This window comes from Limulus polyphemus, unplaced genomic scaffold (genome assembly GCF_000517525.1).
Source record: "Limulus polyphemus unplaced genomic scaffold, Limulus_polyphemus-2.1.2 Scaffold597, whole genome shotgun sequence".
Classification (NCBI taxonomy): Eukaryota; Metazoa; Arthropoda; class Merostomata; order Xiphosura; family Limulidae; genus Limulus; species Limulus polyphemus.
The window spans coordinates 80,096-100,077 of NW_013666207.1; the positions used below are offsets into that span (position 1 = coordinate 80,096).

The following is a 19,982-nucleotide window of genomic DNA, read 5'->3' on the forward strand; positions in this document are numbered from 1 at the left end:
CTTTTTATAGGAATTTCATATAGCCAGTTTAGTGTTTTGCTTATCATACAACAATAGGTCTTGAATATATATATATATATTCTATATATATATATATATATAAATGCTACGTACCAGGACTTAAATATCGTTTTTATTAACTTAGGATAAAAAAAATATTTGCATAATTTTCATAAAAATTACAAGCTCATGAAAAGTTATTTTTAAGGGAATGCATAGGTATTGCAAAATATTCATTAATATCCAAAGACAGTTATTAATTTTTGTTTACTGAAAAATAAGGATAAAAATAGTAAAAAAACTATAACTGGCAACTAATAAAAACAAAAAAGTAGGTGGTTAATTATCTTTTATGTGTGAAAATTATATACATCAAAACAGCATTTCAAAACCTATAAATATTTTCCAACCAATTAAACCAGGAAAACAAAAGCAAAATACAACAGTCACTAATATCAGAATGATATGCTTAGATTTAAGTTTTCAAGTACACATGATGTAGTTTTTCAGAATTGTGTTAACAATGAAATTGGAAATACATAACAATATTCTAGTTTCTATATTGCAATGAAAACATAATAAATATATGGAAAAACCAAGTTCTTAAAGATGTACATTCATTTCAAGTTGTACAAATATTACTCAAGAAAGAAAAATATTTTATCAATGTTCCAATTCAAAACTATTCCATAACATACAATCACCATATTTAACTACCAGTAGCTACTATTGGCCAGGTTTATATTTATGTAATAGGAATGAAATATATATATATATATAAACAAAAAAAATGAATTAGATATCTATTATAATGGGAAATACACAGGAATTACAATTCTTTGATGGAAAGAGGATGTTGGAATTCCCTAATTTCAAAAAAATGTAAAAACAGAAAGTTACAGACCTGATAGGTAAAAATGTATAAAGTTTCAAATAATTTTTAAGTCTTTTGTAACTTCTACAGTATGTTTACTTTTGTTAGGTAATTTATAAAAATTGCTCTTCATTTAGTTGATTTTCCTGTTCTATGCACAGTGTGCAAATCCAAGTAACATACTCAAACCTGTACAGCACAGAAAACAAGTCATCAACTTCTAAATTTATTGGTTGTAGATTGGTACAACCTGTAGCCTTTCAAAATTTGTACAGGTTCATCAACATCTGGTACATACACTTCTGCTTTAACAGCCTCTTGTTTAACACTGACTAAAAATGTTAGTGGATGTCAAGTAATAATAAAATTAATATAGTGATTCAATTGGGAGATTCATTTTCATACAAGTACATTTAAAAAAAATTATATACAATTCTGGAGGTTGTGTTTTATAATATTTCTTCTTCATGAAGAGCACTTATCCATTTTGCAATACAGATAAATAAAGCTTTTGATACACACATACTTACACAAGAATACATAAACACTTCTGTTGATTTCACTAAAAAGGCTACATCATTCACAACATATACCATTGTGTTTTCTTTAAAACCTGTAAAAATAGTAAGAATAACTACTACAAGTAAAAAGTAAATACTAGAGATTCAAAGCACAATAGAAAAGATGATATGTTTGAATTTTATGTTTGGAGATTCATTTATTTGTCTTTTCATATTTAATTACCTCTAATCTTCTAAGGCTACCTTATAGAGCTGAAACTGCTAAACTCTTGAATAAAATCTGAAAAACTTGGTAAAAACTAGTCTGGATCAGAACAACTTTATAACAAAAAACAATATATGTCTTATAATGAAACAGACCTATCTGTGTCTCAATTCCATGAAAATAAAGATTTATAATTTTTTTTCATTATTTTCATTCTAAATTTAACTTAACTTTCACTTGTTTCTCTGCAGCTACTTGGTAAAGATAATATCATGATTCTTCAGAAGAAACTCCGTGAAGTGGTTAATACGGGAAATGGATGAAAGGGAGGCCTGATGACTCTGTGACCACACCAAGTTGGGTCCAAATACTATAGATAAGTTGGAAGCAGTCATTTTATTCAGGTCACTGCATTCCATAACCTACCCAGAATAATGAGGAAAACCGTTACAGAAAACCTGACAGAGAAATAGTTTAAAAGAAAGTTTTATAAACTAAAATGATATAGATGTACGGAAAGATGTAAACCTTTATGAAAACCTCTATGAATGTAACTAATCTACAGTATAATTCCTTAGGCTAGTATTACATCAAAAGTTAACTACCCATTTCCTTACTGTAACACTTAAATTGTAGGGTTGTTTTTATGCTTCAAATACAGAATACAAACTAAATTTGGTTTTCTGATCTTTTAACTGCTTTAATAAGGTAGCTATTTATCAGGATTCCATTGTGTGTGTGTGTATGTGTGTGCCTATACAAATATATACATTCATACACACACACATATATATATATATATATTAAGAACAGGTCTACATTACAAATCACACTTTACATTTTCAATACACTCTTTAACATTTCAATTTAAATAGCTTAACAGTTTCTAGATATTCTAATACAATAATGGTCAGTTTCACTCTGGAGATATCTAAAATACATTCACTTTATGTGTCCAAAAACTAACATAATTAACTGCAAGTTTTCTCAAGTTAAATCCAATCAACCTACCCTGACCAGAAATTCTACTATATAATTGAGAAGCCAATAGTTCTCTTCAGGTAATCTCTGTAGCACTAAAGACTTGGCAACAGGAAGCTTTTCTGTCTGTTCCAATTCTATTCAAAAATAAATATATAAATGTATATATAACATAATTTTCTATTTGCTCATGCAATTAACTGAATTTTAAAGAAAAGCTTAAAAGCAATCACACACACTTGAAATAGCACATGAAATTAGACTATGCATCAAGTTTTTGTTACAGTATTTTATGGTTTCTAAATATGTCTGAAGGAAAAATTATATTATTACTCACTAACTAACAGGTACTTGATTGATAGCCTGAAGATGAGTATTTTATACTTTGAAAAAAAGAAACTTCCCCAGTATTTCAAATAATTTTAATAGAGTACATGGTCATCTATAATTATATTTTTTCTCCAAACTTAATAGCAAAAGTTATATATTATTTACAAACTTTGATAAATTTGAAGTTTAAGTGGTTAACCTTTCAAAATGCAGTTATTTTATTGGTCAATAAGATTAAAATATTTATTGAACACACAACTAAAAAGTACACTTGCTTTCCTTTCATAGATATTACACTTAAAAGGGTACAAGTGGATCTCGGCTATTTATGAAGTTTTAATAATGAATTCTGATTTTGAAAATGATTACTTGAAAATTTTCAGAAAATAACCAAATACAATACACACAGTAATAATTTAATCATAGATCAACTTACACTTAGCCCTGTTATGATGATTCCAAAATCTGCTTAGTTTTTTAAGTTAATTAAAAAATTTTCAAAAATGGTAAACCAATTTAATTTGAGAAAGATTCAAAAAATACTTCTAGGAACCTTAATCATACAACATAATGCTTAGGTTTGCTTTTGATTAGCTTAAGTGCCAAAGCAAAATTTACTTTCTATTTAGGTTATGTTTAAATACTTTGAATTTACTAATCAACAATAAATTCATAATATTATGCATGAATAAATAATATTCAGAAAACATGAGTCACATAAATTGATTCTTGGTTATATCATTAATCGTATTAATAGCAAAATCTATCTGGACAGAAAAATGAAACAATTTATAAAAATAACACAACTTTTGAAAAGTGGTAGTTACAACACTAGGAAAAAAAAAAAAAAGACAATGTCTAATGTTTAATAAAGCAGAAATTAATCATATTTCAGAAAGTATTATAATGAACACGATTTCAATAATCAATGTTCCTCCATTTATTTCATCACTGCTTTTAATAGAATAAAAAAGAAATTTATTAACCTTGAAAACTAATTATGTCATCATATAATTCAAATGTCAGCAGTGGTTCCGGTAATTCTCTCAAAAAAGTCTTAATTATCACAGCAGGTACATGGATGTCACTGTAGTCATCAAAGTTCACTGTCTTACCTAAAATATTAGAAAATGTTAATAATGAGATTTACAATTCCAAAGATAAAATATTTGTCTTATAAGTAAATCTAATTTTATTATTTTGTAACAGCTGTATAAAATTATGTTTCCACAGGACTTACAACCTCTTTCCATGTTAACCAAAAATTTTATTCATTTTCACCACTAGTTAATATATAATGGAACAAATTATTTGTCATTTCACTTCCAGTAATATATCAGATTGGAAGTCCCCTTTCATATCCACTTGGGATCTTATCTATAATAATCAGTAAATGCACTTGGACATAGTAAAAATTCTTTTAGAGTTGCCAACAACATTTGCATTGTCAATCACTAAGTTGTTGTTTCTTAATTTCGCGCAAAACTACACGAGGGCTATCTGTGCTAGCCATCCCTAATTTAGCAGTGTAAGACTAGAGAGAAGGCAGCTAGTCATCACCACCCACCGCCAACTCTTGGGCTACTCTTTTACCAACGAATAGTGGGATTGACCGTAACATTATAACGCCCCCATGGCTAAAAGGGCGAGCATGTTTGGTGTGACGAGGATTCGAACCCGCAACCCGCAGATTGCGAGTCGAGCGCCATAACCACCTGGCCTCAATCACTAAGTACAGACTGTTATTATTTATCAGCATGAAAGACCAAACATATAATCAGCACCTATTTTATTAGAACTTGTGAAACTAAATTGCCTTTCTACACCTTTTTTTTTGCACCTTTGTGATTTTTGTTAAATCCTTCTTCACTCAGTCTGTCAATATGACAGTATTGGAGAATTGTGGTTAAAAAAGGCTTTGAGAAAACTCTTCATATTTTCCTATTTTGTGTAGTAATTATATAAACATATCAAACATCTTTCAGTACATTAGTGAATGGTACAAAAACACACAGCTAAGTAAAAAAATAAACACTGGCCAAGAAAAGTATGACATGTGTGTGTGTGTGCAAACAGTTTACTTGAAAATCTCAAACTGACTAAAATAAAATTTTTGGTGTTCAAAGATCTTAAAATGAACACTTATAAAAACATGAGTCAAAAAAATAAAATGATAATTAAAGCTTTTGAAGAGGCATGTTCTTTTCTCTCCAGAATAAAATTATGTAAATGTAAATGATAAGGATTATGTTATTTGAAGAGATAGTACTATATCATAATGGTCAAGCAGTTTAACTGTTGCTCTTGGTACTAGTTATACAGTATCTTTGTTTACCATAAAAATATTGATAAACAACATTTAAGTAATTTGTACTTTAAAAAAAAAATATATACCTTAAAGTTAAGTGCTAAGATTATGCAATCCCTGCTCTAAGTTTGTTTTGTATGTTTGAAGTTAAGCTCAAAGCTACACAATGAGCTAATAGTGCTCTGCTCACCACAGGTATTAAAACCCGGTTTCTAGCGCTGTAAGTCCACAGACTTACCGCTGTGCCACTGGGGGGCCTGCTTTAAGTAACATGATTTCTAAAACAATATGACCAACTTTATGGAGACTTTTTAACACACTGACTGCCAAAAACGAGTATACTTGTAGAAAAGATTACACTACTGTACAGTAGACAGTAAATGCTGGCATCCCAGATAATGCAACAAACATTCTGCTGGCAATTTGGGAAACATAAATCTATTTAATAATCATGGTCAAATTTGTATTGTATCATTATTTGCACTACTGAAATTCTACTAGGTGTACAAGCATGAAATCTCCAAAATCTCCATTGTACAGGATGTGGGCATTCATAATAAGTATCTCATTGATGTAAAGGGCAATCTTCTTCTTCTGTTATATTGTCTTACATAGAGCTGAGTAATATGACAACATCTGGTCAGCTCTGTCTATCCTGGACATGCCACTGTTGTAATCATGGACTATACTGAGTTTCTTCAAAATGTTATTATTCTGATTCACAACATCAACTATTTCCACTCTGTGCATGTTGCTTATTGTAAGCACTTCCCATATGTCCTTCCATTTACAAACTACCTCTGATTCTGATCACTTTCATCAATGTTCCCCCTTCAACTTTTCTTTGGACCATATCCTTTGGATTTTTAAACCGGAGCGTTTCCCATATGTAGCTTGACTGCTCAGTCAGTTTTTTCCCCAAACTCATGAAATTGAAATAATTATCTGTGTACGCAACATAACCTTTGTTAAGGTTATCAATACAAAAAATAACAAATAAAATTTTACTGAAAATAAAAATGTTTGATATATAATTACGAGGTTTTTATTTTTCATTTGTTTTAACTGTTTATTATTATAAAAGTAACTAAAATCATAAAAATAGAAAGTTGTTAGGTAAGATAATGAAAGAAAAATAATAAAAAAACATTCATGGGGTATACGTGCCAGAAGCTTCTGCATTATGCTGTTCGATAGGGTCATGTCAATGCAAGCGCACTGTGTAATTTCAACTTTTGTCAGGGTATTTTTAGTCAGACATGGTTCAAAGGTCAATAAAACAAAAATTAATAAACATAAATAGATTTATATTGTTAAGAGATTTAAGGTATTTAGAATAAACATCTGTAGTTTCCTAATACAATTTGCAGTTATTCTAGAACAAAAAGGTAATTTAGATTTATTTCTTAATTTTTATGATGCTTATGAGGTCAGTCAAATTGATCAACACCATACAGAATTAATATTGATAAAATAGATTAAATAAAAAGTTTTATGAAAAAAATGTTTGATGATTATCTAGAAAGATATAGAGATTACACATATCAAACTTGACAAATTTCAGATAAAGAAAAGTATTTTTAATCTTAAAATCAAAATTACTTTGTGCATTGATTAGTCAACATTATGAAAAAAAAAATTCATGAGTAAATATTTAATAAAAAAATCTTAAAACATAATTCAAAAACTGGATATTCTGTGTACGAAATCCTTGTAATGTTTAATAATAATCTGCAAATTTTTGTAAAGACTTTCGTACATTTTCAAAAATTATAGTACAATTACTCTCATAGATACTTTCCTGGTTATGAACTGAGTGGAATCCACCCAGCCCATAATGGAAGGGTTAAGTACTTTTGCTAAAGATTTTTCTGTGAATTTGTAGAGTTACAGTTTGAATCCAATGTGATTTTCATGTTAAGATTAGAAATACTTTTCTCATTTTACAGTTTTCATATGCCATTTGCATAACTTCTAGAATCTCCTAAATGAATATAAAGTTTTTTTTACAGTAAAATTTTATGTTCTATGTTATTTTCTCTACACTAATACTATACAAGCCCCATCTAGTTGACCAACCATGTAACCACCACAAAAAAATACTAAAATCTAATTGACTCTTTTTATTTTCTAGAATGACTGCACATTGTTACAGACTATTTACTGATATATCCAAAGCTAATAAAATTCAAATATCCTGGTCAATTGGCTTTATTGCATCACTGCCAAAGTGAAATATCCCTCATATTAACATTAAAGTAAATTATCACAGTGGGGCCTGTTAGTATTAACACAGCATCAAGTTACCAGCATACTCAGACAAATTACAACATGCTATGCATGTGAAATGTGCTTGTGCTATTAAATATTTCTCAATCTAATTTCTTTCACTTAATTTTTCTTATCTAACCAAATAAGTTTCTAATTTTTACATTTAAGTTATATTAAAAACAAGAAATTTAGTACTTATGTCCGAGTCTTGTACTTTTTGCTCTCATAGTGTCAAAATTAACCCTATTTTTTTTATAAGGGTGTTGTTAGTATTTTAATTATGCAATTTAGAACACAAAATATTATTATGTAACAAAAAACAACAACAATGTCTGAAACTATTATAATTTACCTAGCTTATTAACTGAGCTATATGTGCATGAAAATATTTTCTTATCTGGTCAAGGCAATCTTGGTAATAACAAAGCATGAAATTGATCCAGAATAACTCAAAACCAATCAAGAGAATGAACTAAATTCATAAGGATGGAGATCAGTAAATTAAAATCTTTTTCTATTAGTTATAAATAATCCAACAGAAAATTCCAGAGAGAACTATTCACATCTTTTAAAGACAACATATGCTAGAGGATGTTGTTTGTTATTATACAAAAAGGGCTATCTGTGATCTGCCCACCACAGGTATCGAAACCCAGTTTCTAGCAGTACAAGTCTGCAGACATACCGCTTTGCAACTGACGGAATGCTAGAAGGGATGTGGCATGCGAGTTTTCGTTTATGGCATAAATAGCCATTAAAGCACGAATAATAATGTGCTATAAATTTTCATCTTAACTCATAGATATCTAATTACAAGTGTGTAAGGTAAGTCCTTGGTAACTTAGAAAATAACACAGAAGTAGAAAGAAATTTTAAGATGGGCAATTCAGAGCAAAAAACTGTCAGATGATACATAAAAAGTGAAGACTGAGAATTTATTTAAATATTTCCTTTTGAAATTAAGAAACTAAAACTTATACTTAAAATTTAATTATAAACTACATTTTGATGGTTAGGTTATTGAAATACATTGATAATAAAGTAGTTTAGTTAAAACTTTGAATATATTTCTGTAAAAAGAACATGACATGCACACCTTGATCTATCTGTATCTAGATGATTAACTAACGTGAACTAAATATGTTTCATATTACACATACTTTAATTGTTGTAAAGCTTTATTGTGCCAACTATAAGCTATACTCTGTATTGTAAGCTACATAATATTTCATAAAGACATGTAGTATGAAATGGCATTTAGCATTTTGTGCATGATATTAAATCATATCAAGTCTGAAAATAATTTAATTAATTTCATTCTTTACTGGCCCAATAGAGGTTTCTAGTGGAAAGTGTGTATATTGGTATTTCAACCATATTTTGTCATATGCTACTGCCAACGAGACTTTTTTTTTCCCACCGAATGCCTGGTTTACAAAATACATTACTTATATCCATTGTTTATGAGACAATAAGTGTCAAGAAGTAGACAACAGTAGGTGGTGGAACAGGACACTTAGCAGTATTATATATGGGTGATATTACATCACAATAATACATCATTACTTTGGTTCAATTAGCATCTTATACTATTTTCATTTGTTGCATTTATATTGTTGATATGACTATAGGTGGTTTAATATGTCAAAACTATTTTAAATTTAAACTGACAAGACTTTTAAACTTATCAAAAATAATAATTAAAACATCTACTCATGTTACATACCTTCATCAAAACAATTCTGTACTGTTTTAAGAGTTTGGGTATTGGCTGATCTCCTGAAGATCCCTTCAGTTTCAAGAGCTACCGAAATATAAAAGAATGCATAACAGGACTAAGTTGGAAATGTTCATTAATTTCTGCTCACAAGTTCCCCTATGGCATACTTATGAACTGACATGAGAAATGTACATATCTTTTTTTTTTTATTAGAGTTAAAACATTTGAAATTCTGGTTTAAAAGAGCAAAGTTAACTAGCATTAACTAAAATACTTTAATTATTCATATCCCATACAATTTTTTGTGACAATAACTCTTAGCTGTGTTATTTCTATTATTAACATTGTTTTGAAATACATTCACAGATATTGGCAAAAAGTGATAATACAGATTACCTGGCTCATTGGTTTTATTCTACAGTCTAAAATAGTGGATGGATTCAGTAAATTACCAACCAAATCTAAACAAATTATATTATTACCTGACATACTGGTTTTATTCTAGTCTCAAACAGTGGATGACATTCAGCAAATTATGTTTAAAATTTAGAAAATGTATATTAAATATAAAGAACTCCAAATTTTCTTTGGTAAGATTCCATATGAAAACATTACTCAACCTATTTTAATTAAATGGACTGCAAATGGAATAATGTCAGCAATGGTTGTTATTATCCAAATTAAGTAAAGAGTTAAATGTCAATGATAAAATGGAAATATTAAAAGTATGTGGTGTATGAACAGCCTTAGATCAAATGTAGAACATGTAAATATAACTGATCAAAATACATGTCCTTATACTGCAATACCCTATAACCCGAACACTTTCAAAAGTCATGGCAAACTGGTTCTGCTGTGGCCATGGCAGTATTCTCATCTCATGCTGCTCGAGCTCTGCATGTTTATTTGCATCTCATACTACCAAAAATCTGCATGACTAACCTGGCACTTCCAACAGAATCCTGTTTTATGGAGTGACATCACAGCCACAATAAGCAATACAGCTCAAGTCATGCTGCATTAAAATAGCATGAAATTTAGTGTTTATACAGAAGTTCAAGGTCAACAACATTGACATCACAATTTGATCCTAAAGAAGAGAGGTCCACCTTTTGAAAGTGTTTGAGATATAGGGTATTGTGTCTCTGTGTTAAACTGATTTCTTGAACCTATGTGTTTTTCCAACCTCATGATTGTCCTTATACAAATGGAACATTTTTAGAAAATGTGAAGCAAGATTACAAACTATATAAAGGTTTCTTTGTCATTTTATTCAAACAATACAGAGATAAATGTGAAGTTAATAAGACACGTAATACTACATGTTCATATATCCCTAAAGAGCATTTTAATCCTTAGGAGACAGGTTGAGTCAATTTGACCAACCTTGTAACCACCATGTAATTATGACTCTGAATATGTTAAATGCATGTTCACAAAATGTGGTATGCTTATAGTAAAAATTACAAGTTTGTTGTACACAAAAAATCAGATTTTTCAATAAAGTATTTTTACTAAAGATCTGTCAGTGGACTTATGAAACCTTTATCGATTCAGTCTAAGTAAAAGTTAACTTACATGCTAATAGCAGAAACACTTGCTTTCAATCTTGCACTTTTCATCTATTTCTAGAACTTCCTAATTGAATATCAAAAGTTTTATTTGGTAAAACTATATCTCTTATTTTCTTTACTCTGATACTATCTGTAACAAAATCATCAATTCACAGTGAAGTCAAAAACTGAAAAATACGAAACAAAAATCAAAAATATCCTTTTTTCTTTCCAGGATAACTGCAGATTGTAATATACAATTACAATTATTTATCCAAACAGCCTCAGATTATAACCTTTTCACATCTGCTTACATTTTAGACCATCTCACAATATGTGAAACCGAATATATCACAACAGGACAACTTAGTGTAAACAAATGATCAAATTATATGAAGTGGTTTCAAACTGCGTGAATTAAATGAGCAAGTGATAAAGATAAACTTTTTTCATTTAAGTTTTGTTTCTAAGGTAATAAGTTGCTAATTTTTCACTTCAGTTAGTTTTTTTTTTAAATACATAAAAACAAGAAATTGAAGAAACTTTAGTTATGAGGCCTATTTGTACTCAGGAATGTACTTTAATAAGACCAGTGGCATGCAAGTCAAGCACCATATGACCAATCAAAAAAGTAAAAATGTGACAATAACACTGTAAAACAAAATGCATCTTTTCATATTTATTTTTTACTGTGTGTATTCATTGTGCAGACTTTCTTACTGCTGTATTCTCATCTCATGCTACCCAAGTATCCTGTTTTTTGGTTTGTTTGTTTGTACTTAAGCACAGAGCTACACAATAGGCTATCTGTACTTTGCCCACCACACGTATCAAAACCCAGTTTTTACTGCTGTGCCACTGGGGGGGGGGGCTGTTTTTTGAGTGAAATCACAGCCATGATGAGTAACACAGCTCAAGTCATGCTGCATTAAAAGAGCATGATAACTACTGCATGCACAGAAGCTCAAGGTCAACAATATTGACATAACATGCTTTACTTGATTCTGTGATGCTGTTATAAAAACAATTTGTGATGGAAGATCAATTGTGAATTTCATCTACAAACAGTGAGTAAACCTATTCTACAAATAAGTTTTTTTTTTAGATGTATTACAATAATAGGTTCTTACTGCATGACATACTCAAAAACTTACAACACGCTACTGGAAAAAAAACTATTTTTTTCACAATATGTTGGTTGTCCACAGAATAATTCATGTTGCTTGCAAATATGCATTTTAGAACACAAAAGATACATCAGGCACTAGAATAGAATGTCTCAACATTACTATAATTTAACTAGTTTTCTAGCTAAGAAATAAATTTAAAAATTCAGTTAGCTGCTCAGAACTGAACAAACATTGATCAACCCTGTAAAGCTTATACTAAACTGTCTACTTGACCACCTAAAACAAAACAACATTAAAGGAATTGTGTAAAGAAAAATATACTTTTTGTATTGGTTATACACATGTCCAAGGGCAATGTCAAATAGAACTATAGACCTGTATTAAAAGACAGAGGGAGATGGGAGGGGGTTTGTCATGTGGGCTTAACAAATTTATTCATATCCAAGAAGATTGAGAAGAGGTTCTTATCTTATTTTTTGTCCTGTAAATACCTGTAGTTTGTGTTTCTAATTGGTTGGACACTTAAAAAGGATGAAAAAAAACTTTAAAAGGAGAAATCAGGATGCCAGAAAATTCATCATGTGACACCTAGTAGTGAAGATCGTGATCTCATTTAAATATTTCATTTTGAAATTGAAAATTAAAACCTAAATAACATAAAAGTTTGTATTATAAACTACATTTTGATACCAATTTTATTGATGTACATTGACAATAAATTATGAATTAAATTTTGAATGTAACTCTGTATAAAGGTTATGACATGCACACTCTGACCAACCCATATGCCTAGGGTTAAATGCTGTAAAACATACTGTGCAGATAGTCATATAGTTTATATCAATTAAGTAACTTATATTAACTCTGAGCAAAAAGTATACTGCTATTTAAACTGACTGGATAGATTGTCTTTTCGTTTTTCATATCTATTTAGTAAAAGCTGAAATCAATGTTGTTTGTGTCATTCCTTACACCATTCAGAACATCTGAATAACTTGACAGTTAATAATGAAATATATCTTAAATTTTAGCCACAACTGAAATAAGTCATCGTGTTCTTTCAATATGGAAAGAATTACCTATTTTATAAGTTTACCAATTTAGAGAACTCTGTGCTTCAATATCACAGAAATGAAACACAAGATATTTACTGTAATCACTAACTAATAGGGGTGAGAAAATATGTACTGTGATACAAAAGCCATTATACCATACATATCATGATATATAAAACTTCCACTACATCTCTGTTTCAATGACTTAAAAATAATTGTTACATTTTCTTTGAATCAGCACACAGGGACATTTAAATAAAAGTATATTTATCAACAAATACACAAGATCATAGAATTAAGCCTTTTCTTATGTGAATTACAGATAAATAACTGTGGCAGAATAAATATTATAACATACTTTTGCATGTTTATTGTTGTATTGTGATACGTACGCTATGTATCACGTACCTTATAATTTTATAAAATATTGTGATATATTGTTACTTTCTTAGAAATTAGTATTAGTCCTGTGAATACACCTAATGTTACATGTACAAGCTCAAAAGCATAATACAGCATTAGTATAAAAGTAAGCTGACTTGTAAGGCCAAACTTAAAACAATAAATAAAATATAAATGGTTTCTTTGGTGTTGGTGACCCACTCCTCTGAGGGTTAGGTGGGTAGGTACATCTTTTTTTTTTAATCATTATTCTTCATGCTTCCATGATGTATTCATGTATAAGTGTATACATTGTGTAGTTTGGGTAATCATAATATGTACTCTAAAGATATGTTTGTGTGTATTTTAATTTTTTAGTGTTTTTTAGTTTATACCGAGTACAATACCTTTTTTCAAGCCCCTACACTCTTTGTTCCTCAGTTTCCCCTCTTCTTTGTGCTTAATAGATGACTTCGAAACTTGCAAGCATTTTATTTGAACAGTGTGCACTAGCCATTTTATTCATCAGAAGCATATCACCCTTTGGTCCTTAATCAGTAATCACCCTCTGCTTTATGCTAGTTGCCTTAGTAATGTGTAATAATGTTATAAAGCCAACTATCTTCTTTTATGTGGGTACAACTCCATAACTGTCACATTTTCCATATTTAGTCATAATCATCAAAGTATTTGATAATTCAAAGAGGCTAGCATACTTGTGGAGTTTATCAAGTTACTATACTAGTACCTTAGAATTCTAACTAAAACTCTAAACCTCAGTGTACGTTGACAAATTGGGTATCAAAACACAGTTTATTTTTTCACTTGTTAATTACCTAAAATGAAAAAAAAAACTTTAAACATTCCAATCTTTGATTATGTGAACCATTTGAGATGTACATTTGATTGCTTTATAATGTTGACAAAATTGTTGCTAACACTGCCATTCCATTTCAAGTACAAACGATACGTAACACAAGTAAAACTACCAGGTCTCAAGCTTCCATATCATTGTTGGGTTGAGAAATCAACAACTCTATAACTACATAGCAAAATCATCACCCCTCTCTGAATTTCTTGGTTTTTTACCTGGTGACAGTTTGACCTACGTTTTGTTGTTACAACCAATAGAAAGCCAATACTTTGGAAAATATACACCTACAGCTTTCACTTCAGTGTAAATCAAATAGCTGAGGTTTTTTGTAATAATTTAAATTAGATTCATTACTTTCATTAGCAAATTTATTACATTAGACAATATTTAGTCTTTTGGTTGCTTCTTCTGTCCCTTGTTAATATTACATATTTAAATTTTAACATTAAGAAATACAACTGACAATAAAAGAAAAAAAAAGTATACTACTTAAAATGTGATATCCAACTGTATAAAAGATTAGAAAAAAAGGAAGAACAAATGATATTATTATTTGCACATATAACACTGATGGTTAATAGATATCTTTAATGATTTGAGAGGTAAATACATCTATTGCTATGGAGCAAAAAGCCCTCTTAAAATCACACCTCATAAACAATGGTTTTTAAATGATAAACAGGAGTGAAAGGTTTTCCTTAAACACAGAATGCTTAAGTAGATTGCATTCTAATTGCTTGTGCCAGCTCGCAACTAGATTCATTATATATATATATATATCTATATAATATATATATGTAAACATACCTGTATCGTTGTCAAGGTAAGCAATGCATGTCTTCACGACACGGGGTATCACGTCACCATTGTTGTGTTCCTTTATACTTAAGGAGACATAGAAAGCTTAATGATAAATCCTCAGTAAAACAGCATACTAGTCCAATAACATAAAACATTTACACATGGCATAACAAAAGACAAAATATTATACCACTTAAGATATTATATCAAAATTTCTTTAAGATTTGAATTAAAAAAAAATATCTTGCTATTTGTCATATAACGTTGATGATTAATAGGTACTTAACGATTTGAGGTGCAAATATAGATATGTATGTTAAGTCCTCTCTTAACCCCTTCCATGTCAGGCTTTTTTTGAAATGAATTGAAAAAAGTTAGATTTTTTTTATTTCACTTTTTGATAGCCTACATTTATAAAAAGATTAATGAACAAAAATTCTTTTATGATCTGTGATTATATTTCTGCACAAGATATATTCGATAAACAAATGTTACATAACAGGATTTATATGCAATATATATTATTTCAATGAAACTACAGTAAAGAATAGGAATGGTTTTCTCCAGTGTTTACGATACATAATTCAGAAGATCATCACAAACAGCATTTCCAATACCATCTAGCAAGCACTAATTGCAAAACTTCATAAGATCTGAATAAATTTGGGCAAATAATTAAAAATATGTTGAGAAACGGTTTACCAGAATTAATTCAGGAAAATACTTTGTGAAACATGGAAGACACCCAAATTATCTCAGAAACATCACAGAAGGGGTTAATAATTACCAAACTATGAAATACATATTGAATAATCAAGTGCATCAGAAATCTATAAAATGCTATAACTTTAAAAATTCCTTCTCTTCACGATTTCTATTCAAGATTATTTGTTTCTTGTTGGATTTTATGTGTATACTGGTATCTAAATAAAGAATTGCTTACAATGACAACGAAACTCGGAACTGTTGAGTAGAACAGACAGGAGTTACAACATTTAGACTGCTACAGCTTGATGATCTGGGAAACCAAGATCCTTTGGCAGCTACTTTAAGTTGCTTGTCGTAGCTATGGATGAGCAGAACATTAAACCATTCACTAAATTAGATGTCATAAAACATCACATATAATGATTAACTTTCAACAGAATGCTTCTGCCTCTTAAATATCACTTAGTAGTGTCATAGTAACAGTAGTATAAATGGAATACCTTTTCAACACTGTATACCTTGGTAGTCTGTGTGTTTACTTTTCTGTAATTAACTAAATAATATATGAACACAAAGTATTTTTGAAGAAAATAAATACACTAAGGTCATAAAGGCTAGGCTTTAAATTTTATTATACCAGTTTAAATATATCATAGTTTTTATAAATGTAAAAATGCAGGTGGTGATAGATCGTTACAGAACACTATTTAGATCATTTTATGATGGTTCTTTTATGGCAAATTCTGGCAGTGTATTTTATAAGCAGGCTTGTTTTTTATGGACTCTTTAGCCCCTTTGTATAGTGCTGGGATGAAATCAGACCTCAGCACAGAGATGGAAGTATAATCTCAATATCAAAAGAAAATGATACAAGTTTCCATAAAAATACAGTCCACATTTTCAAATAATATTAATTTTACCTTACACAAACAAATAACTATATTATGTAGGAAAAATGTACAAGTCTTTGTAGTTAGGATGCTCATGGAGAAAATAATGACAAAGTTGGAAACTTTCAAAGATATTATATACATCACATTGTCTTATTATGTTCAAAAACATGAAGAACAACAGAAAAATGTTAGCATGAGAAGAGAAACCCAATAACCCAAGCACTTTTGAAAAGTGGACTCTTTCCTTCTTCAAGGGTACATGCCATTTATCCATTTAATATATTGTAAATTTTGCTAAAAAGAATTAAAGATCCCACAAGATTCCTTTTTCATTCTATGAATAAAAATTACAGGAGCAAGATTTGATTGTTAAATTTTTCTTCAGCCATATAAACACAACAAGGTAGAAATTAAAGTATATCTTACGGAACATCATTTATTCACTGATTACACATAATGCTAGTTATGATCTGTGGTAAACAAAATTAGGTGTACTAGTGTAATATTAACTTGCACAATAAATCTATAAACATCACTTCAAAGTAAGTATTTCTTAACTTCTGAAGTGTGCATGTGTGTCATATTTGACACACATATTTTAAACATGCCTCATTTCTCTTCAAGAATATAAATTAGCAACACAAATTTTTCTAAACAAAAAGTGTTTTCATAACTATTCATACCTGTAAACTATATTGCACATACATCATACTAAAAAGAAGTTCTACAAGCAAAATCAGACATAACAAAGAAAACAAGTACATACTATCCATGAAAGTTAACATTTTCCTAAACTGAAAGAGTATTTCCATTAATACTTACCTCCACTGACACTATAGCTATTTCTCTATCTCCAGGGTTTCCATTCTTTGCCCATCTAAGAATTGAAAACACTTGCTCCAGTCTTTTATACTCCACTAGAATGCCCTTGGCAAATTCTAATTTGCAAAATTCTCCACCAACTTCAGTGTGCCCTCTATCTAGATACTGTATATAAGCACCACATTCAGATAATGTAATCACTTCCTCAAGACATAAACCAGCTTTCAGAGGGAGGTAGCGTGGGAGAGTGTCAGCGGAGGTAAGTATTATTGGAAATACATTTTCAGTTTAGGAAAATGTTAACTTCTAAAACATACTTACTTCCACTGACACTATAGCTAGAATCCCACATTGAGAAGGTGGAAGGGCCGGTGCAGGCATGAACCATACAGAAAGCATCTGTATAGAATGGAAGTGTACCAAGATAAGAGTGGGGGAACCGCACTACATCCAGAACAGGTATGCTCTTCACCAGGAACCCAGTTCCTATATTAAAGGTGGAATAGAATACAATTAATCATCAGTATAGGCCAGCCCCAACCAGATACCCAAGGTTCCACAACTTGGGGTTGGAATTATGAGGTTGTGGTACCTATATCCCACGTTGGTGAACAGGGCTATTGGACTGCAATGTTATATATACTTTTGATTGGATCCCAATCTGTAGCCATAGAGTGATCCGTTTTGCACCACTGGAATCACAACGAGAAAGTAAGCAACACTGAAGTGGACAAACTTTCTCCTCCACCTGAAGGCAAAAGGCAACACCCCAGGCTTGAAATGAGGGGATCGTGTATGCCATACTCAACCATAGGAACAGAGCTCATTGGGTCTGGAATTATGAACATTCATCCTCACCCTCCAACCAAGTGGGCATGGAATATTCTGCTTGCTCGTGGAATTATGGAGAGGATGTGAAACCTGTGCTCAACCAAGGACCCAGGATGGGACCACATCACGTTCAGAATTATGAGGAGATAGTGGACCTCCTTCCATGAACAATATATGAAACCAACATTGATCAAAGAGAAGGGCCATGCACCTTCCAACCAAACAGCTTTGTATCAAAGCTGAACCAGAATTAAGAGTAGGCTCCTGTGGATGCTGGTGCCACTCCTACTGACATCTGGGAAAAACATCCAAGGCACCAGAGTAGGAGGGACCTCAACTTTGCCCTCTTCTACAAGAGTGGAGGAACACACTCGAACACTCTGGAGGAAAAGCCTCTGTCCACCACCCCAGTGGCTAGAAACTGGGGTGGTAAGAACTCCCAAACTACACTAGTACAGTCTGGGGGGGGGGTAATATGTGGGGGTGTTCTGGAAACTGTGCAATAGGTGAACCAAGTTCCCTATATTTTTGAAAGCAAACCAACCCCAATTTATTCAACCTAAAGATCGGCAAGATCCCCTTAAGCTTTACTCATGATAGTCCATGCGTAGCAGTCCATAATAATCAGGTAATACCATCCGGTAGGCACCTACTAGATGGTCTTATGGAACACCCCATTTCGACAGAGCCTGTTGCAACCTGTAGTAATTATAGTTAAAGTGGTTGCTAGAGCAGAATTGAAAAGAGAAAGCATATCTGTCTGGGCAACACTCGCCACAAATTGGGATCCAGTGAAATAATAAAGAGGTCCTTGAAAAAAAAAAAAAGAGGGATTGAGGAAAATACTCACCTCTGGTAAAATATTTTTAACAGATGCAGTCAAAATAACTATCGGGGTTAGTCAAAAAACCTTCAGAAGAGGAAACTGCCAGAACATGTAAGTAATGAGATGGGAAAGTATGAGGAGTAGTCCACATACCAGACTGCACAATGTCTTCCAGAGATAGAGATATGATAAATCTGATGAGATGTGACACACAAAAGATTCCTCTCCTGTAACTATAATCCATTATAGGCCATGTTAATAAATTTATGAAGCCATCTTGTCAGGGTAATGGAAGATCAGTCAACGGAAAAAGAAGAATTCCAATGAATGAACAATTGATTCCTACTGTCCCGAAATGAGTTAGTACAAGCTACATAACTCTTGAGGGCCCTAACAGGACATAACAAACAGGCAGGATCGGAGCAGTCATAAAGGTGAGAAATGGCTGGCAAATGGATCGGTGAGAAGGATCTTTCCCTTACTCTAACTGTCAGTATGCTGCTCCGATAAATGTGGAGGACAAGGCATAGCTACCCGTCGCGTAACTGAGCAGCAAAACTACCAGCATGAACAGCAATATCAGGAGAAGGAGGAAAAATTAAGTAGTCACTTTTGTCCTTTCTGCCAATAAGGTAGTGGAAGAGTCAAATGCAATAGGAGAGACTCCCAAAACCTCACCAACCCGAGAAACCAACTGAAGAAAAAGGGGCTGGAGGTGGCTGACCGAAATGATCCTCTGTTCAGGCTGACCCAGTACAAGAAAGAGCCTAGAAAAAAAAAAAAAAAAAAAAAAAGAGCCGAAAAAAAAAAAAAAAAAAAAAAAAAGAGTCTAAATTCTGGTTTGGGTCATTTGTAAAAGGCATCTCAGAACCCCTGACGAGACAACCGTGGTCTGCAT

At 31.2% G+C, this 19,982-nt stretch overlaps 1 protein-coding gene across 1 annotated transcript in view; it reads right to left on the reverse strand.

Moving 5' to 3' along the window:
* Window positions 1-1,840: 1,840 nt before the first annotated feature.
* LOC106459363 (rho GTPase-activating protein 8-like) overlaps window positions 1,841-19,982 on the reverse strand; it is a 42,268-nt gene continuing 24,126 nt past the window's right edge. Inside the window, exons 8-13 of the mRNA XM_013918982.2 lie at window positions 15,948-16,070; window positions 15,011-15,087; window positions 9,217-9,294; window positions 3,898-4,026; window positions 2,612-2,718; window positions 1,841-2,022 (exon numbers count right to left, since the gene is read on the reverse strand). Of these exons, the coding sequence (XP_013774436.1) occupies window positions 1,852-2,022; window positions 2,612-2,718; window positions 3,898-4,026; window positions 9,217-9,294; window positions 15,011-15,087; window positions 15,948-16,070 (685 nt within the window). The 3' untranslated portion in view covers window positions 1,841-1,851. The remainder of the gene's footprint in view (window positions 2,023-2,611; window positions 2,719-3,897; window positions 4,027-9,216; window positions 9,295-15,010; window positions 15,088-15,947; window positions 16,071-19,982) is intronic.